Below are 21,580 nucleotides of genomic sequence, written 5' to 3' on the forward strand. Positions count from 1 at the left end.
GTTTTTACTGCTTTTCTGCAGAGTGGACAAGTATTGAAATCTGCTTTGTTCATGATTTTCATGTGTGACTTTTTTTGTTTTTTAATTTTTATTTAGAAGTAATGACTGGATAGAAGTCACAGTCCGTATGATTAATTAGGAAGAAAGAGATTTTTCTCATGGAAAGAATAGATTGAATTCTTATATTTTTGGACCTCTGTTGGTGTAAACTAGATTCTTGTATTAAACTGGGTATATTGTCCCAATAGAAGCCAGACATATGATAAGCCCTTTATAGTAGCAAACTGGTTCCTTTAGCTTCTAAGTTTATGGTTTCTGTTTTTGTTTCCTTAATTTTAGCAAAGGATTATCAGTTTTAGGAGCTTATTAGTAGAAGTAAAAAATTCAGGATTCATCCTCTAGTTGAATCCTGGCTCTGTTTTAGTGGCATCTTTGAGTCAATACTCAGCATCTGAATTCCTCATTTTTGACATGCACTTGCCGGGGCAGTGACCATTCCTGGATGAAGATTGGTGCTTGGGAAGCAGGTGGTAGCTATGGAAACTGGCGTCTGGATTGATCTTCAGCACCACTCTACAAGCTACTACAACGGGATAAATCTAACCACAGCTAAAATGTTCCAAAAAGCCGAAGTTTTGTCAGTATAGGTGCACCTTGTTTTATTACACTTTGCTTTATTGCGCTTTGCAGATAGTGTATTTTTAACAAATTGAAGGCTTGTGGCAACCGTGTGCTGAACAAGTTCATCAGCGCCATTTTTCCAATAGCCTTTGCTCACCTCTTTTACATTTCAGTATTTTCACAATATTTCAAACTGTTTCATTATTATATTTGTTGTGTTTTAGGGGTGTGAACCACACCCATATAAGACAGCAAATTTAATGGATGAGTGTGTGTGTTCTGCCTGCTTCCCCGACTAGCCCTTCCACTGCCTTTCTCCCTCTCCTCCCACCTCCCTATTTCCTGTGACATGGGAATATTGAAACTAGGCAAGTTTAAAACTACAATGGCTCCTCTGAATGCTCAAAAGAAAGGAAGAGTGACACAACTCTTTCTCTAAATCAAAAAGCTAGAAATGATTTTAGTTGTGAGAAACGCCCACTGAAAGCTGAGAATAGGCCAAAACTAGGCCTCCTTGTGCCTAACAGCCAAGTTGTAAAGAAGATGGTAGGTCCATGAAGGGTTTATTTTGGTAGCTAGTAAGTTGTTTTTCCCATTTACACAGATTTTTAAAATTTAAGTTGCTCTCCCCTCATATCAAAGACAGCCTTTTTCCTTTGTGTCATTTACTTCCATTTTCTTTAATGCACCCAAGGCTGCTCCAAGGTTATATCAACAGCTAGCAATAGTTTGTTTGCTTGGCTTTCTACCTTTTATCTTCAGGGTCCGTTTGTCACGGCCATTGGACTGCTCAGTAACCAGAGTAAGTTTCGGGAGTATCAGATGCTTTTTTACCAGAAGCCTCAATCTCCTAGGGCTAGAAAGAGACAATTTTCTAGGAGCCTGCCTGTCCTCCACCCCATACAACAGATTTCTACCCTTGCAGAGCTGCTGTGGACACTGTAATCACAAGCTGGAGTGTTATAGAGAAACTCTTGCCAGAAGTCTGTGCTGACCCAAGTCAATCTCCACCTTCCCTTATCAGGGAACTTCCATGGCTGTTTCTGCAGGGACTTTGCCTATTTACCACTCTGATCACATCCATTTTGAGAGCGTCTCAGAGTTCTCCAGCTGCTATAGAGATGCAGCAGTGTTAAAGTTCCTGCAGTTGCAAATCTTTTAAATGGAGGAGTGGATTTAAGGATTAGCCGAGACAGTGTTCAGTTCAGTGCCTGATGCACACATAACAGGTGCTCGGCAGTGGTAGGTGTTGTGGGCTCCTCTACACGCTTCTTTACGAGCCCCTGCACACACTTCCTCGTGGGATCCTGGGCACACCTCCCGTACATCACACCACCCATTGATGTTGCAGCCCTTTCCCTGAGCAGAGGGGAAAGCTGACTGATCTTAAATGAGTTCACTCTTAGACACCTTTAAGTTGACCTATAGTAAGAAGACACATTTCCCTGGTGCTCGGCACCACCTATGAATTTTAACTGTCAGTGAACGACTCCTCGTAATCCAGGAAGGTGAACATTATCCCCACTGCCTGTGTAAGGAAACTAAAGCTTAGAAAGGCATTGTGTGCCAGCTTAATTTAAAAGAGAACAGTAAGCTTTGAGAGCAGGTTTTTAGTGGTTAGTCAACCTTCTAAGTGGACTATGATTTCCAAAGCCTCTCTTCTCTTGATGAAACTGAGCTGCCAAAGAGTGAGCTTTTAGGAATTCCTATCTAGTTCTTACTTAAATGGCGCTAGTGGCAAGAACATGTCTGCCAAAGCAGGAGGCGTACAAGATGTGGATTCTATCCCTAGGTCAGGAAGATTCCTTGGAGGAAGGCATGTTAACCCACTCCAGTAATCTTGCCTGGAAAATCCCACGGATAGAGGAGCCTGGCAGGCTACAGTCCATGGGGTCACAAAGAGTCGTACACGACCGAGAGACAGCGCCGCACAGCACAGTGTGAAAATTATTAAGACTGCTTTCATTTTGCATTTTCTCCATACAACCAAGTCAGAAATAACATCCTGGTTCAGAAAAATTAAACGTCAGTTTAAAATGCCAACACCTATTGTTTACTGTAGAAAGTGAGGCTACCAAACTACTTAAAACACTGTTAGCTATTTGATTGCAAGGAAAGAGAGGAAGGATCTTATTCACCATCAAATTAGTGAAATATTGCTGTTGTTAATGGTTGTTAATGCAGTTGTTCATAGTCTATTAAAGCTATGGTCTAGCAAACTTAATTTTTCAGTTATTCAAATAGCTTTGATCAGAAGTGATAATTTTCAAGGAACAAGAGTGAAAATATCTCTGAAGGTGAGTCAGGTAAGATTGCCACAGGGAGGAACTCTGTGGCCACGAGGAGAAAAATTCTGATACCTGCCTTTAATAGCATTCAGTAGGGGAGCCTGGGCTTCTCCGGCGGCTCAGATGGTAAAGAATATGCCTGCAATGCGGCAGACCTGGATTCCATCACTGGGTGGGGAAAGTCTCCTGGAGAAGGGAAAGGCAACCCATTCCAGTATTCTTGCCTGGAGAATTCCATGGACAGAGGAGCCTGGCGGATTATAGTCGAACAGTCAGACGTGACTGACTGACTAACACACACACAGACACAGGGGAGCCTGGACTGTGGTTTTACATCATCATTTCACATCCATAATCCCAGATGCCTCCATGGCCTCTGTAGATGGAACGAGAGATCCTCTTCCCAGTCAAATCAACGGAGAATGCCAACAAAGTTCTGTGAGAAATGGTTAGAAAACATTGCCATTAAGCAGGAAACATCGACATTAGGCATTCAATTGTTTAGGGCAGTAGAGGATGGAGTCCTTCAGCGTTATCCAGGGTACTTACTCTTCCAATGAACTGAGGGTTACCCCCAGGAACTCTTAGATGAACTGGCAGTTTTCAAAAAGCTGGTATATGGTGAACTGGCTTTCAAACTGTTCTCAGAGGTGACCCTGGAACCACCGCAGGAGATGAGAGAGAGGCAAATGGGAGGTCTCCAGGCCTGGTGTCCTGTTCCCAGATCTGCACTTTTGTGTGTTCTGTGTATTAGGTTTTCTTTAATGTTGAAAAATTATTTTGAGAGAGACATGCCATGCAGAACATAAACATTGCTGAAATATTCCAGCATTTTATCACAAACTCTTTTGAGTAGCATCTAAACCTTTTTTAAATTTTAAAATTCTTTGAGATCTTTGTATAACCATTAGCTACCAAAATCATTGTGACTGAGGGAGAATCAGCGGTCAAAGTGGAACCTGCCTTCCTGTGGTTTAAAAATAACTACCTGACTTACTTCACTCTGTAAAATAGGATCTGGGTTCATTGTAAAGCAATTATCCTCCAGGGAAGAGGACGGGAAAACTACCTGATAGAAACTTGTATTCTATTTGGATTTCTAATTGATTTTCCAGGACCATTGGGGGTTTGTTGACATTCTTTCAAGACTTGATTTCTGTAAACTGCGGTTTCTAATGGCCCAGGTTACTGCTTCATTGTACACATTTTGCCTGGCAACACTGGGAATAAGTGAATTTTGTAAAAGAGCTCACTGAGCCAAAATGGAAGTCAGAAACCACCCCAAAACTTTTAAAATGAAAAATCCTCAAGAGAAAAACATATCCGACCCAACCACTACTAAGGCAGGGCCTAAGACAAACACAAATCACAGACTTCCTTTTTCTTCTGCCACAAATGTCAGAAACGCTTGGCATCTGAGTGTATTGCATTTTTTTTTTTCCTCCTTTCTGAACAGCTCAAATTGGAAAGGTCAGCCTATCCCTTTGGGAAAAATCATTTCTTGTAAATTGAAATGTTTGCACACAAAACTGTAGGAAATGTTTAACATTTGCTTTGATGGGGCAGCAGTTTGTTCAATAGAGTAGAATTATTCTCCTTTTTCCATTTTCCTGTGTGTACATCACAGGCACCCAAATTATGGAAAGCAACTTTGAGGTGCTTTTTTCTGTGGGGTCAGATGATCCTGTCCACAAAACTGGCCAACGCCTTGGACTTCCGAAACGCAGGCTGTGTTCCATCTTTTATTTACTCTGAGGGACTCATTTGTAAGACACTTTGTTCTGAATAAAAGCAGTAATTTTCCATAGACTATACATAGTGAAACCCTGGAAAAGGAGGAGGAGGAGATGGTGGAGGAAGGAAGTGGGGAGAAAAAAAAAATGGAATAACCCAAATAACTGTTCCAAGTTCTCCTGTTTTACCTTTGCACAAATTTGTTTCCATGTGTATAACACATGTTGTACAGTGTCCAGTGTTTCAATGAATTAACTTTCTGTGAGTCTTCTGGTTTACATTTTAAAAACATACAGGTCATTAAGACAACAAAACAAGTTGCTGTTTGTGATTAGCTGCCTCCAATGTGATAATCAACATGAACATTTGTAGTTCATGGAGAATTCTCCTTCACCAGAACCCATCTTTCCATCCATCTTGAACTGATGAAGGAGGACAGTGCTGAGTTTATGTGGTTCTATTCGTTTCTGTAGCAACACGTGGATACCAAAAGCACTCTTGTAATTTTTCTTAAAAATGCTTAACTTGGCAATGACAAAAAATAAACAACAGAGGGAGGGATTGTAAGGAAGATGACTGTATCTAGGTGTTGGTCTGGGCTGGGCTGCAGGAAGGGACCTGAGTCAGCATGGTTCATTATTTTGGGAGGCTTCCGATTATTCACTTCCAGAAACAGCTTTCCTTTCATTTCTGCCAAGTCCCTCTGCTACTGAGCGTGTGCTGTGTGAGAGCCCACGTGTGTCCCTGAGGCGTATGTGTGTCCCACGGAAGAAATGGACTGACTATCCAAGACAGCCCACTTCTCTCCATGGCTCCATCCTATCCCTTCTCACTTCCCAAGGACTTCCCTCCTTCAGTTAATTCTTTCTCTCCTAGGTCATCAGTTTCTTTCTTCATTGGCTCAATCACAAAAGTGTACAAAAATTATTTCTTCTCTGTTTTGGAAAAAAAAAAAATCCTTGCAACTCATATCCCCTTATAATTACTACCCACAGCCCTCCTCTTCTTCACAGTAAAACTTCAAAATAAGTTAGCTGCACACATTGATTCTTCCTCTCTTCCATTCACTTTCCAACCTACTCCCATCCGGCTTCAATTCCCATTTTTGCAAAGAAAATAATCTCCACAGTCACTAAGTCACTTAGTTGTCAAAGCCAGTGGACATCTATCTGTTCTCATGCTACTCAGCTTCCAATAGGACTTCAACACAGTTGACCATTCTCTGCTCTTGGTTTTCAGGATCCTGCCTTCACCAAGTTTTCCTCCTGCCTTTGGGCTGCCTCTCTCCAGATGTTTTGTTGGTCCTTCATCCTCTACCTCTATGTAGATGTGGAAGCACCACAGGACTCAGTTCCCAGCCTTCTCCTCTTTACACTCTCCCTGGATGATTTCATCCATCCCACGGTTTTACATAGTATGTGAACGCTGAAGAACTCTGGTCCTGATGACGCCTGTGATTTTCACATTCATACATGCAATTGCTCTCTTGACATTTCCACACAGATATTTAATAGACATCTCAAATTTATTGTTCTAAACTTGTTTCTCTTGAACTTTTCCATTCTCAGTAAATGACACCACTTTTGAGCCAGATGTTCAAGTCAAACACCTGTGAGACATCCTTAATTTCTCTTCCTTAAACCCTACCTCATCTCCTCCCCATATTCCACCTATCAGCAAATCACATCAGTTTTCAAGATATATCTTTAATTGTTCAACTTAATCTCTGTATCCACTTCTACCTCCAAATTGTCATCATCACTCACACGGACTATCACAATGGTCTTCCTGCTGCCACTCCTGCTCCTGAACATCCTGCACAGAGCAGACGCAGAGTTTATTTAAAAAAAGAATGAGAAAAATCAGATTATATCATTGCCCTGTATAAAGTCTGTTAATATTTCTCACTGCTCTGGGAATAAATTTAAAGCAACCCTCCCACGGTTTGCATGGCCCCGTATGAACTAGCTTGTCTTCCAATTCTCAACCACCTCTTTCCCCCTCACTCTGCTTTAGACACATTGGCCTCCTTGATGTCCCTCTAACATATCAAGCCCTTTTCTGCCTCAGGAACTTTGCCTCTGTTCTTTCTGCAACATTACCTCCCATATCTTCACTGATTGGCTCTCTTTCATCCATTAACACTAACATTGTTGGTATTCCTTCAGATATGTGTTCCCTGCCTTTACCCCCAAACCTCTTGGTCAAAACATCTTATTTTCTTGGAAGCACTTACCATTATTCAGTTAACTTGTTCATCCGATGGCATGTTCTGTGTCTTTCACAGATAGAATGTAAGCTCCCTGAGGGCAGAATCCTTGTCTGTCCCCTTCACTATTGATAGTAGACCTAGCAAGGTGTCTAGGATGAGAGCACCCAATAAGTATTTGTTTGATGAATTCATTCAACAGCTCTGATTAGAACTCCCTACTATGTGCCACCTACCGTTCTAAGTTCTTGACATTTGTCTGTGAATAAAACAGAACACAGATCCCTAATATCTTAGTGGGGGAGATGGGCACTGAGACATAGTCAGCAAAAATATAGTATGTCTGAGGGCATGGCAACCCACTCCAGTATTCTTGCCAGGAGAATCCCATGGACAGAGGAGCCTGGTGGGTTACATGTGACCATGGGGTCGCAAAGAGTCGGACATGACTGAAGCAACTTAGCCCACAAAGCTGATTGAGTGCCATGGAAGAATTGTTTCTGGGTGAAAACTTAGGATATTCTCCAGTCTCTTCCCTTCGTGTGCAAAGTGGAAAAGGCATGTGCTTTGCACACTTGAAACCTTGGCTTCTAGAGATGAATGATGACATTCTGAGCAATTTACCTCTTTTAAGGCTCAGCTCCCTTAACTGTAAAATGGAATAATACCCACCTCTCAAGGCTGGTGTAAAGAACAAATGAAATAATACAGATTTGATACTATCTCACCCCTTCCAGCCACCCACCCTCACCCTATTACTCCAAGGGCAGGAGCCAAATGGTGCGGTATCTCCTCCCTTTCTGAACCCCTAGCATGCTTTCAAACAAAATCAACCCAAATTCCTGAAAACACTCAGTATATCTGAATAAGTACAGGGTTGGCCAAAAGTTCGATTGGTTTCTTCTGTTACATCTTATGAAAAAACATGAACAACTTTGTGGCCAACCCAACATGGGGGCAAACAAGTGTCCGGATAACTTCAGAGCAGACAATCAAAGCTACTTTTACTCAGAAATAATGCTTTGTAAACATTTTTCTAATTGTAGTTTTCATTTATTTCTATTTTTGGCTGTGCTGGGTCTTCATTGCTTCACATGCTTTTCTCTGGTTGTGGCAAGCAGGGGCTACTCTACAGCTGCGCTGCAGTACTTAGACTTCACCTTGTAGTGGCTTCTCTTGTGGCAGAGCATGGGATTCTAGGGCTCTCGAGCTTCGGTAGTTATAGGGCTTCGGCTCAGTAGTTGCAGTTTCCAGGATCTAGAGCAGAGGCTCAATAGTTGTGGCACAAGGACTTAACTGCTCCATGGCTTGTGGGATCGTCCCAGATCAGGGATCGAACCCGTGTCTCCTGCATTGGCAGGCAGATTCTTTACCACTGAGCCACCAGGGAAGCCCAGAAAATAATGCTTTTTAAAAGATAAGAGTGGGAAGTCCTCACCTTTTTTGAACAATTATTTCCCCCTCTTTATCATTTAATTCCACTTTTACAGCTCCTACTGTTAAAGATGGAAGGGTGTGCCATCCATATAGTCTTTCTTACCATATGCAGAAGTAAAATCACAGAGAGAGTTATTTTATAGGAGGATAGAACATTTATTTCAATGGAAACACTAATCTTTATTTTCATCATGCTGAAGTGTGTGGTTACAAACGATTTTCAACAAAACACTATATAGAATAAGCAAAAAAATAAGTTAATACAATGTAAACCTTACATACAGTTTCATCAATTACCAGGTTTAGGAACACACAAGCCATTTCAGACTCTGGAGCTACACTTAATTAAAAATAAACAACTGCAAACACTCAAACCTTATCAACCCCAAGTAAGACACTAAAGAGCTATTCAAGACTTCTTCAAACCCATTACACAAATACATTTTTATTTTTGGTTACAGTCCCCTGCTATGCACAAGACCACTGGAATGCTGTTAACAAATACACATTTTTGAAGAACGGCACAAAGCGAAGCAAGGAGATAGCATGCCAGCCTTACAGAAGCTGTCTTGAAAGTGCAAACTCTGCATTTTCTCTTCCTGAACCACTAGGATAATAAGCACGGGTACCTCGGACAACAAGGGCAGGGTCACGAACATGCTTTCTCTATCACACCGGTGGGACATTGACTCGAACCAGGCCTCCACGCCTTTGAAGATACCTCCGGTTTTCAACAGGGAACAGGCTTTCAACTAAATATAGTGCAAATCAAATACCGAGGAGCAAAGAACGACAGAACCCAGGCCCGCCACCGGTCGACCCCGCGGCTTCTCCACCGGGCACCTTCCGCACCGGGCGGGGCAGGCGGCACCCCCCCCCCCGGCCCCCGAAGCCACATCGTCTCTTTAGGTTCTGATGTGCTCGGTGGTGCGGCGGAGCGAGTGCAGGGCCACGGCGCAGCAGCCCCGCAGCAGGGCCCCGATGTTGTACAGGGGATCCGTGCCCCCCCTCTGAGTACTGAACGCCCACAGCACCGTGGGGACCACGGGGGCCCCCACGGCCAGCAGATCCACCAGGAAGCTGCGGCTCCAGTAGCGCCCGGCCATGCCCCCCGCGCGGGCCAGTGGGCCCGGGCCGTCTGGCCTCACCTCCTCCACTGCCGCTGCTTCCGAGCCCGCAAAATCCAGCTCTCTCATGAGGCGGTTCCCACGCTCCTCGGGACCGGCCGCGGGGGACGGGGTCTCCACAGGAGACAACAGGATGGCCGAGTTGGGATTCCGGGGAGTTAAATCGACCACGAAGGCGGAGATGGGCTCCGGGAAGCTATCGGTCGAGTCGTCCCCGGACTCCTCGTCGGGCGTCGCGGCGCTGGAGGAGGGACAGGGGTCCTGCAGCCGGAGCACGTGCCGGAGGAGCTCGGAGAAGGCCGGGCTGTAGGGCACCACGTCGGTCTGCACCGCCCGCTCCGCCACCGCGCGGCGCCCTCCGCGGCCCACCGCCGCCGCCTCGCCGCCCAGCGCCACGACCTCGGCGCCGGGCAGCTCCGGCTCCGGGATGGCGCCTGTCACCAGCTCCTCCAACACATCCTCGACGGGGGCCGCGCCGTCTGCCCCCAGCAGCTCGCTGTCGGCCCCTTCCTCCGTGGCCGGCTCCTCCGAGGACAGAGCATCCTCCGTCGGCCCCAAGGCCGCGCCGAGGACCAAGCCCTTCTCCGGGGACTCACAGGGGAAGTCGAGGCACAGCTCGTCCCTCAGCGAGCCGCTGTGCGCCATCTCCATGCTCTGGAGGAGCGACTCCAGCTTCTTGTTCTGAATGTTGATGTCCACAAAATATTTCTGAATGCCTTTGTCTTTATCGGCCAGGCTGCTCCGCATCGTTTCGATGACCTGTTTGAGCTGCTTGATCTCCTTCCGGGCCTCCTTGAGGGCCAGCTGGGCCTCCACCCGGTGGCACTCCTCCTCGATCCAGTCCTCGCGCATTCGGGCCAGCTGGGACTTAAGCTCCACGATCTCACTCTCCCTAGAGCCGGAAGACAAGCGAGGCTCAGGAGAAAAAAAAAAGGCCAACTCTGACACCCCGCCTGCAGCCCATGCTTTCCCACTGCAAGCACACAGGTTAGGTAAGTTTCGGGTTTTTTTTTTTTTTTTCTTTCTTTTGAAGATATTAGCCCAGAACTGCCCCCTTTTAATTGTAAAATAGCTAAAATAATAACAGTAAATAGAATCAGAATAAAAATTTTGCTATGATTGTTTTTCTCTCCTTTTTCAAGCATCGTGCTTAGTCACTCAGTCGTGTCTGACTCTTTGTGACCCCCATAGACTGTAACCCACCAGGCTCCTCTGTCCATGGGATTCTCCAGGGAAGAACACTGGAGTGGGTTGCCATGCCCTCGTCCAGGAAAACTTCCCAACCCAGGGACTGAACCCAGGTCTCCCGCATTGCAGGCATATTCTTTATGGTCTGAGCCATCTTTCAAGCATTATCCTCTGTTTAATTCAGACAGACTAGTTTTATTGCACTTTGCCTTATCATGCTTTGTAGATACTATGTCTTTTACAATTGAAGGTTTGTGGCAACCCTGCTTTGTCAGACACTGGTTAGCATTTTTTAGCAATTAGGATATTTTTAAATTAAGGTTTGTACATTTTTTTTTAGGTATAATGCTATTGCACACTTAATAGACTCTACTTAAAAGTAGTAAAACAACTTTTATATGTGTTAAGAAGTGAAAAATTTCATATAACTCACTTTATAGCAATTTGCTTTATTGCAGTGGTCTGGAACCAAACCTGCAATATCTCCAAGGCAGTCCTGTACTTAATATTGGAAATTATTTTATTAGAACACATTAGAGTCTCTTAGCCTGCTTTAATCTCCATAGCCTATTCTTTTGTATGTCCACAAAATAATTTGTGGAAGGAAAGTCCATATCACTTTTAATTATGTGTCAAAGGCAGAAGCCAGACTGATAAGCTTTAGCACTGCAAAACAGTTCTGATCATATTCCAATGATGACTTAAATTTTTTTTTAAATCATAAAATGTTACATGTTGCAAGGACTTTATGAAATGTTGATAATTCTCTCTCTTCTCAGGCAGGATGACATTAGATTCATCCTACACTGAAGGGAACGCTTAGTTTCTTCACAGGACAGTATTTCTAGATATTTGTCAAAAAATTTTTTTCCTTACATACAGTTTCTTCCTAATCAATATAAATGTAAGTCCTCATTCTCTCAGTGAATATGACAAGAGCACATAGTCAGGATCCTGAAATATGTGAAAAGATGTTGTGTGTATTGCTTCTTTAAGTTTAGGTTTGATTATTCTCTAGTTTCACTGCCTTTCCACACCTCCCTCCCAAAGATTCAAACCGTCCCAAAGATTCCTCAAAACATAAACCAAGACTTCCAGAAAGTAGGATCTGACTCATGTCACCGTCAACCCTGGTCAGAGCTCTCAGAAAAACCACCAAGAAAACCATCACAAGCAGAAAATCTGGCCTGTCCCAAGATGTCAAAGGTCTTTTCTCTGTGAGATAAGATCTCTTAAGCTTGGGCTGTTGTTTTTCTTTTTTTAAACTACCGTAACACTTGGCCAAGAATAATGAACCTTTTCCTTCAGCACAGAAATAGCTTGCAGGAATCACAATACACAGGGCCATCTACTCTCTGACACAGATAAACAGGGCTTCATAGGGGCCAACTGTGTGTGACCCACTCTACTGGAAGTACGGCATTGTTCCTGCAAGTGTTCTGTCCTTTAAAAATAGCTCCACACACACCCAGCTCTTCACGTCAAAGCTAGACACACCCAGAAAAAGCAGAGGGTCCCTTCCAACCCAGGAGGGTTCCCTGAACTCCTGAAAGAGTCAAATCACTCAGGATTATCAAATGACTCTTCTGAGAGACTGATTTAAGAAATTCGACAAAAATTAAATGAAGTCATTTTTCTTCTTTTCTATAGCGTGGGTTCACATTTCACTTTATGGAAAAAGAAAGCGTTCTAAACCACGGCCTGCAAGGAATGCGCATTCACCTCTCGTGCAGTCGGCGCTCAGACTCCTTGAGCTTGGTCTTCAGGTGTCTCACCGTAACCTCTTTCTGCTGCAGAGGAGTCAAGTACTGCTCTGGATTTGGGGCTTTGACACCATGATTTTCACCACAGGACATGTACCTTCCAGACCGCCTGAAACAATCCAAGTAAATGAAATATTACTTTTTCTATAAAAAAGAAAAGTCAAGGCACAGCTTAAACAGCTTGAGAAGAAATGGCAGCTGTGTGCTGGGATCTTAAAGCCTCACTTTGATCCCTGGGTTGGGAAGATCCTCTGGAGAAGGGATAAGCTACCCACTCCAGTCTTCTTGGGCTTCCCTGCTGGTTCAGACAGTAAAGAATCCACCTACAGTGCGGCAGAGAACTGGGTTCAATCCCTGAGTTCGGAAGATCCCCTGGAGAAGGGAACAGCTACCCACTCCAGTATTCTTGCCTGGAAAATTCCGTGGACAGAAGAGCCTGGCAGGCTACAGTCCATGGGGTCGCAGAGTCAGACATGACTGAGCGACTTTCACTTCTCTTCCCTTCACTTCAGAAGGGGGATAGTCACCCACCTGCCACTCTTAGGACTGCGCAAAACTGGGAAGATTGGGGGCGGGGCTTTGTCAAAGGGGTGGGGCCAGGAGTGGGCGATTTTCTGTGGTTTAGGGACGAACTCCTGTAAAATAATGCACAATTGTCCGGAGACCCGCCTGTCAGTTCAGAGTAAGAGGCTGCTATGTTAAAGGACAATGAGTGGGGGCAGGAAGGGAGCGAGATGACCTTGGTTCCACACAATGTGCCACTTGCCTAAAGATCTTGATTGTTGTTGGTTGAATTCAGATTGTTCTGAAATCAGTCCCTGATGTGAGTGTGCTGATTTGGTAGAAAGTTTCCTTCTTTTTAAGGGAAAAGGGCTGGTCTACTTGCACCAGATAGGGTTTGTAAGAGAGGCGTCCGGTGCTCTGTGAAGCTTCCTTCACTGGAACCTGGCCCCTGTCAGGCCTGGCCGAGAGTGGGGCATCCCTCCTGCTCTAAGAGAGCTGACTATGAGACCTGGACGCCCCGGAGGAGGAAGACGGAAGAAGGAGGGCTGGCAGCTTCTTCCCTAATTCGGGACCCGCGCCAAGCCCCCGCATTCGCCCTGCTGGCCCTGAGCCTGCGCTCCATCCAGGATGGCCCATGCCCAGCATCCAGTTCCCAACTGGCCTGCTCGGGCCCATCTGGATGTGCAGGTCCTTTTTTCTGCAACCTCGTGCCTTCCAGGGACTAATTCATTCCTTGCTTGACCTTCAGATCTCATTTCAATTTCGCTTTTTCAGAGAGGCCTCCTTTGACCCCGCCAAATGGATCCCGTGTCCACCTTTTTTTAAGACTTTTTTTTTTAATGCAGACTGTTTTAAAAGTCACTATTGAATTCATTACAGTATTGCTTCTGTTTTTATGTTTTGGCTGCAAGGCATGTGGGATCTTAGCTCCCTGACCAGGGACTGACCCTGCACTCCCCTGCACTGGAAGGCAAAGTCTTTAACCACTGGACCGCCAAGGAATTCCCAGTTCCCAGCTTTTACACAGAATGACAGGTATTTGCAGAATAATCCTAATGCATTTCTGTCAGTAGATGGCTACTGTTTTTCTTCTCCTCTGAGCATCAGCACAGGGACCTCTGTTGTTTATGGCTCTATTCCCAGTGCTTCACACAGCACTGGACACAGCATGGTACTCAATAAACATCTGGTGTTTGAATGAACCGGCAAACATACGAATGACCCTTCCCCATTCGGAGGGAAATGCATAGGACCATCCTACTGCTGCTGGACCATTTCTCCTGCCTAGCCAGTAATTCCTGGGACTGCTGAACCTTATTAGAAACTGTGGCTCCTGTCCTTCCTGCAGCAGCCCTTGAAGGACTGTTACTGAGTGTGGGAAAGGAAAGAGATGTGTCATATTGCAGAACAAGGCAGGGGATTGAGAGCTGGATGCGTGCACGCTCAGTCTCTCAGTCGTGTCCGACTCTCTGCAACCCCACGGCTCCTCTGTCCTGGTGGATTCGCCAGGCAAGAGTACTGGAGTGGGTTGCCATGCCCTCCGCCAGGGGATCTTCCCGACTCAGGAATCGAATCTGACTCTCCTGCTTGGCAGGCAGAATTCTTTACCACTGAGCCACCAGGGAAGTCATCGCTAGTTATATATATATATATATATATATATATATATATATATTTTTTTTTTTTTTTTCCTTTTTCTTTTCTTAAAGAGAGGCTTACAAGTAGGACAAACTAAGAACCATGGGCCGGGAGACAGACGGCACTCACCTCATGACAGGACTACAGTCGCTTCCTTTGTAGGAGCCGGAGTTGCTGCTGCTGGGGGAAGAAGGCGCATAACTGGGGTGGATGTTCACGGGACTCAGCTGGTTCCTGCAAAGCATGGCCAGAAGGTCCTTCTCCCGCGGGGACGGTGGGCTGTTGCCAGACTTGTAGGACGAAGCTCCATTGCTCCGCCCGTGGGGACCTCGACTGGGAGAGAAGCATGAAGCTTGTTAGAATCCCTGGGGCCGGGGACACCCAGGTGCGAACGTTCTATTCCTTCTTAAACCTAGTCACCACCGAGGAAATCCAACCTATAGGGTTGAAAGGGGTCAACTAGAGCAACTTGGCTTTATGAGTGCCTCCTTCCCACCTGCCCGAGATATTTTCTCTCCTGTGTTGTCAGCACAGGGCTCCCTCCCTCTGCTGTTCTTTCAAATAGTTTCTGACCATAAAGCTTGTTTTGGATTAAACCCAGCTGCCTGCTAAGAACACAAACCATGTAAAAGGTTGCTTTGGTTTAGTTTCTGTTCCAGAGGCTGTTTTAAAGATGTGGCGTCTATTTCAGTATACCTGTTTCTACTTTAAAATATTCGGGTTTTGTTCATGTTGGGTCAGAAAACTGGGGTGGATCATTTGGAGGATCAGGGAGAAGGAGATCACCCAGAAGGAAGAAGGAAAAATCAGGACAGATAAATATAACCCACATAAATGTATAGTCTATAATTTTAACCACCTATATGCTTTCTTTTTCTTTCTACTCCCAATGACTTGTGGTTCTTTTAGTTGCTGAGTTGTGTCCAACTCTTTTGGATGCTGTGGACTGAAGCCCACCAGGCTCCTCTGTTCATGGGATTTCCCAGCAAGAATACTAGAATGGGTTGCCATTTCCTCCTCCAGGGGATCTTCCCAACCCAGGGATGGCACCCACATCTCCTGAATTGGCATTGGCAGGTGGGTTCTTCACCACTGAGCCACCTGGGAAGCCCCCAGTGACTTAGCACGAAAATCTTTATCACTGGACTGCTGAAATATTACCCCTTTTCTTTCCCTGCCTCTTGTCTTGCCCTCTCAGCAAGGAGGCTGTCCCTGCGGTGAAAGCAGCTTTTCCAATGCGCAACTTGAGTGTCACTGGCCTCTTCATAGCCATTCAGCTTCCAGAAAAGCATCCAGACTATTTAATACAGCTCACAAGGTCTGATCCCATCCCCACACCACGGCATTCAACCCATCCGCTCTCTGCCCCTCTTCCCCCCTTCCCCTGCATTCCAGACAATTTAATTTCCTGATGGTCCATACTCTCCATCATCCTTTTAATTTTGAATTTATTTTCTCTATCTAGAATGTTCTTCTGCTCCCTATTCTGAGCCTCTGGATACCTCCTACTTCAAGATGAATGGGAACCTTCTCCAAGCAGCCTTCTCTGGACTCTTCCTTCTCTAGGCTGGTGTAGTTGCCATCGCCTGGTGCTTCCCACCCCGCTGTGCAGACTTCACCATGGAACTTATCACAGTGCATCACCATGGTGGGCTTGTCTGTCCTTCCCACCAGACTAGGGCATCCTGAGGGCAGAAATATAGCTTGTGCTCTTACATCCCCACTACCTCCCAGCACAGGTAGGTTCTCCCTAAATGACTGCTAAGTGAATGAACTGGGTTGAAGTCCTGGCACTGCCACTTACTAGGAACTTAGCAAGTAAGCCACTTACTATTGGGGAGATATGATAACTTTCACAGAGGTGATGTGGAAATAAAGAATGCATGTTCAATACACTGGATAAGCTGTTAAGGGCAATTCAACTGCAAGGTACTATATTTGGATAATCTTGTTTGAACTTTCCTGTGAATCTAGTTCCATAGATTTGACACTCCCTAGTGTTAGGAATGGGGCTTCCCAGGTGGCACAGTGGTAAAGAATCTGCCTGTCAATGCAGGAGATGCAAGAGATGTGGGTCTGATCCCTGGGTCGGGAAGATCCCCTGAAGAAGGAAATGGCAACACACTCCAGTATTCATGCCTGGAGAATTCCATGGACAGAGGAGCCTAGCGGGCTACAGTCCATGGGGTAGCGAAGAGTTGGACATGACTGAGTATACATACAAAACAGTGTAAGGGATGGGCTTTCTTGGTGGCTCAGTGGTAAAGAATCTGCCTGCCAATGCAGGAAACATGAGTTTGATCCCTGGGTCAGGAAGATCCCTTGGAGAAGGAAATGGCAACCCACTCCAGTATTCTTGCCTGGGAAATCCCATAGACAGAGGGGCCTGGCGGACTAGAGTCCATGGGGTCACAAAGAGTCGGACACAGTGACTAAACAACAACAACAATGCAAAGTAAGGAAGCATCTTAAGAATGTAGAAATTACTTAAATAGGATAGTACATCTATGTCAGGAATATATCTTGATGACGTTACAAGGAAGTAAAAGGGAAAACGATACTCTTCATAGAGCAGGGCTGCTTTTTGACAGTCTCTCTTTGCAATTTTGATTGCAAGTGTATCCAACAGACACATCTCACTAAGAAACACGAATGAATGTCAGTATAAGTGTGTGCACTTGGGGTCTACTTGGCTCCAAAACTGCAATTACTTAAAATCTAATACAATTTGAACTAGCACTCAACCCAGTAAATCACATATAAATGAAACATCATGAAATTCTAAAGTTAAAAAGTTCTTTCCTTTTGAAATCATCCAAATGGACTCTGCCTCCTTTTTTTTTTGTGAAAGGGGACACTTTATATGGAACAGATGGGCTGATGGCTTTGTGACAAACCAACTTCAGCAACTCTGTGGTAGGGGTGGGGCAGGAAAGAACATGTTCTCTGCCTTGGGAGGTGCTTCTCTCTGCTTTACTTCTAAGTCTGGCACCAACTGGCCTGACTATTTTTTCATGTGACTATGAGAAATGTAGAGGGTTAACCATTACAAGTTAGGAGAAAAAGTAAAGCGGTACCCCTCATGTTGATCCAGGGAATTCTTCACCAAGAACCTTCTGCAACCCAAGCTCTGTTGCAAGGGTGTTATGAACATTGTTTCACTTAACTTTGACCATCACAGCAACAAGATTTATGACAGTAAGGCTAGTCAGATGATCACTTTCTTTTTTATATTACGTGAAGTATGGGAAGTACTCAAGTTATGAGAAATAAATGAAGCTCAGCAGGGGGGAAAGGGCTTTCCAGGTGATGCTAGTAGTAAAGAACCCGCCTGCTAATGCAAGAGATGAAAGAGACTCATTTTCTATCCCTAGGTTGGGAAGATCCCCTGGGGGAGTGCATAGCAACCCACTTCAATATTCTTGCCTGGAGAATCCCATGGACAGAAGAGCCTGGCAGGCTACACTCCAAGGGGTCACAAAGAGTTGGACTCGGCTGAAGCAACTTAGCACACATGCAAGCAGGGGAAAAAAGAAAAAAACTGGTCCAAGAACTCACAACTCAACTGGGATTTAAATCCAGGTCTCTTAACTCTACAGATATGTCTCCAGCTTTCCACAAATGGAATATATTGTTTTAGGTTTGTAAACAGGTATACTAGCTACTGGCTAGGTATGTGGTTAATAACCTGAAGAATTCACCACCAACTTGGTGCTTGCACTAAGATGTATGATTAGTGACATACAAATTAAATAAGGTGAGGATTTTGTAAGAACTCATCTGCTATACAAAATAAAGCAAAAACTCTTCAAGCTATCAAACACTACTCAAGTACAATCGAGTCTTGAAATATATTTCAGGAAATGAGTTACTAGACTGTTTGTAAGAGCTAACATTTAAAAAAGAAACTGCATGCCTTAAATGATCAATTCTGTCCCTTACATTTAGTTTAGTTCAAATGCTAACTTATGTGGGTACAAACTCATCATGGATGATGATAAGAAAAAAAACAAAAAACATTTCAAGGGAGAAACAGGATTCCATGCTTGTCAAGGCCGTGCACAGGCAAATTTGATGCCACCTTCGTAGCCCTCCCCAAGTCCCTTGGTTTGGTGGACAAGACGAATGCAGTCCACAGAGAGAGAGAATTCTGCTACCACATGCCCCTTCCTGCAAACCTGAACCAGTAACTGGAAATGAGAGAAACGGGGAGGTGAAGACGGGATCCTCATAAGGTGCCCAGGGAAATCTCCCTTCCCCAGCCCTTGCCCTTTCCTTCAGGTAACATCCTCACCCTTGCCCTCACCATCTCCATCACCATTGTTACAGGCTGAACAGTGTCCCCCTCCAATTCACAGGTGGAAGCTCTGACTCCCAGCACCTAAGAATGTGACTATTTGGAAATAGGGCTTTAAAAAGGGTATTTCTGTTAAAACAATGTGCTAGGGTGGGCCTCAATCCAGTTTGACTAGTGTGCTTATAGGAAGAGGGAATTTGGACACAGACACAGAGAAAAGACTATGAGGAGAGAAGGACGAGATGGGCATCTACAAGTCAAGGAGAGGGGCTGCCGCAAGAAGCCGGTCCCGCCAACAGCTTGATCTTGGATTTCCAGCCTCCGCAATAGTGGAAAGTGGATCTCTGCTGTTTAGAGCTCCTCAGTCTGTGTTTTTTTGTTATAACAGCCTGAGCAAACTGATACAATAATCACCATCGCCACCACCACCACCACCGTCGGCCACAGCAGCACCAGCATCTTGCCCGTTCACTAGTATTATTTTTGTCACTACTGACTAAAAATAACCATCTAATGACTCTTTTCCTGAGTTCTGGGCAGTGTGTTAAGAGGCTTCTCAGGTGGCGCTGGTGGTAAAGAAACTGCCGGCCAATACAGGGACGTAAGAGACACAGATTCAATCCCTGTGTCAAGAGGATCCCTTAGAGAAGGGCATGGCATCCCACTGCAGTATTCTTTTCTGGAGAACCCCCATGGACAGAGGAGCCTGGCGGGCTAGTCCACAGGGTAGCAAAGATCTCTCAGTTCATTTAAATCAGGAAGGTAAATGCCATTATCACCCCATTTTCCAGAACAGGAAACTGAGGCTGGGAGTTCTGGGTCTTTCTTGTACCTAATAAATGATAGATGCTCAAGTCAAACCCAGGTCCATCTGACTCCAAATCCTGAGCTTTTTTTTTTTTTTCTTTTCACTTCTAGGTGCCTCTAGTCAGATTAGAGTTTTGGCTTAAGAAGGAGAATTTCTCAGAAAGACCAGCGAGTTGGCTTCTTCGAAGAGGAGGTCGTCTGTAAATCTTCCAAGTTTTGTTTGTGAAGTGTGAAAGTGCTGGTCCTCCAGTTGTGCGGTGACCCCGTAGACTGCAGCCTGCCAGACTCCTCTGTGGGTTGCCGTTTCCTTTGTTTGTGAAATCACCTGTCAAAAATATTCTCTTCAGGACTTCCTGGTGCTTGAGTGGCTGAGATGCCTCGATCCTAAGGCAGGGATGTGCTGCGTGCTAAGTCACTTCCGTTGTAGCTGAATTTTTGCCACCCCATGGACTGTGGCCTGCCAGGCTCCTCTGTCCATGGGATTCTCCAGACAAGAATACTGGAGTGGGTTGCTGTGCCCTCCTCCAGGGAATCTGCCCAAACCAGGGATCAAACCCACATCTCTTATGTCTCCCACATTGGCAGGAAGGCTCTTTACCACTTCAATTCCTAGTCAGGGAACTAGATCCCGCATGCTGCAACTTAAGATCCCATACATGGCAATGAAGATCCTGTGTGCCACAACCAAGACCCAGCACAGCCCATAAATTAAAAAAAAAGAATTCTCTCCAGCTCCACCTATCCCTCATTTCCCCCACCTCTTCACCAAATGTTCCCGCTAGCCTTCCTCCCAGGATCTAATTCTCCACAGAGAAAATTCATTTATTACAGGAGGCGTGAATCAATTAAAAGGAGTGTGTGTGTGTGTGTGTGTGTGTGTGTGTGTGTGTGTGTGTGTGTGTGTGTGTGTGTGTGTGTGTGTGTGTGTGTGTGTGTGCAGGCACTACGTTGCTTTAGTCACGCCCGACTCTTTGTGACCCAATGGATTATGGCCCACCAGGCTCCTCTGTCCATGGGATTCTCCAGGCAAGAATACTGAAGTGGGTTGCCATGCCCTCCTCCAGGGGATCCTGACCCAGTGATGGCACCTGCTTCTCTTATAACTCCTGCATTGGCAGGCGGATTCTTGACCACTGCCGCCACCTGGGAAGTCCAAAAGGATCATAAGCTCTTTAAAAGTTTAGTGTGGATACCGGGAAAGATTGAAGGTGGGAGGAGAAGGGGACGACAGAGGATGAGATAGTTGGATGGCATCTCCGACTCAATGGACATGAGTTTGAGTAAGCTACAGAAGTTGGTGATGGACAGGGAGGCCTGGCATGCTGCAGTCCATGGGATCACAAAGAGTGGGACACGACTGAGCAACTGAACTGAACTGAACTGAACCAGCCCATCCAGAGGAGTTGTCCTCAACACGTGGTCTTCTAGAACACACAGATTACATGAAACACCCGCACCATTCCATCCCAGAAATCTACTGATGGTGCTCTGTCTGTTCCTGGGTCAGATTTTAAAAAAGTGAGCATAATGGACAGAACACTTGCCTATTTCAATTTCCTGTCTATTAAGCATGTATCTGATTTGCACATAATTATATTAAGCTATTTTATGTTTAAAACATCAATTTTTCATCACTGAGGGAATTCATGGGTTCCAGACTAGAATATTTTCTCTAAGTCAGTCAGTATACCTGACATTGGAATTTAACGACAGACTCAAATCCCTTTGAAATGCTTATTAAAATTGGTTTGCTCCTCAGGCCATTTCTTTTTTCTTTTGCTTCTCTGTTCTTTGATGCCTTGCACCATGGGTATGTGCTAACTCCTTGAATGGGTGAGGTAAATGGCTTATTCTCAGAGCAAGCCACATCTGATCTGTACAGAGAATGTTTATATTCTCATCCTGTGATCCCAGAGGCACTTTATTTCCAAATTACATGGTATTTGGAGATAGAACAATTATTCTTC

General features: G+C 45.1%; 1 protein-coding gene across 9 annotated transcripts in view; it reads right to left on the reverse strand.

The window, feature by feature from the left end:
- Positions 1–8,444: 8,444 nt before the first annotated feature.
- The window catches only part of SYBU (syntabulin), an 80,800-nt gene continuing 67,664 nt past the window's right edge, over positions 8,445–21,580 (reverse strand). For all 9 annotated transcript variants that reach the window (XM_065903038.1, XM_065903036.1, XM_065903037.1 and 6 more), the window contains 3 exons: positions 14,639–14,842; positions 12,327–12,476; positions 8,445–10,308 (listed from right to left, as the gene is read on the reverse strand). In XM_065903038.1, coding sequence (XP_065759110.1) covers positions 9,195–10,308; positions 12,327–12,476; positions 14,639–14,842 — 1,468 coding nt within the window. In that variant the 3' untranslated portion in view covers positions 8,445–9,194. The remainder of the gene's footprint in view (positions 10,309–12,326; positions 12,477–14,638; positions 14,843–21,580) is intronic.

This window comes from Muntiacus reevesi, chromosome 12, assembly GCF_963930625.1.
Source record: "Muntiacus reevesi chromosome 12, mMunRee1.1, whole genome shotgun sequence".
NCBI classification, from domain to species: Eukaryota; Metazoa; Chordata; class Mammalia; order Artiodactyla; family Cervidae; genus Muntiacus; species Muntiacus reevesi.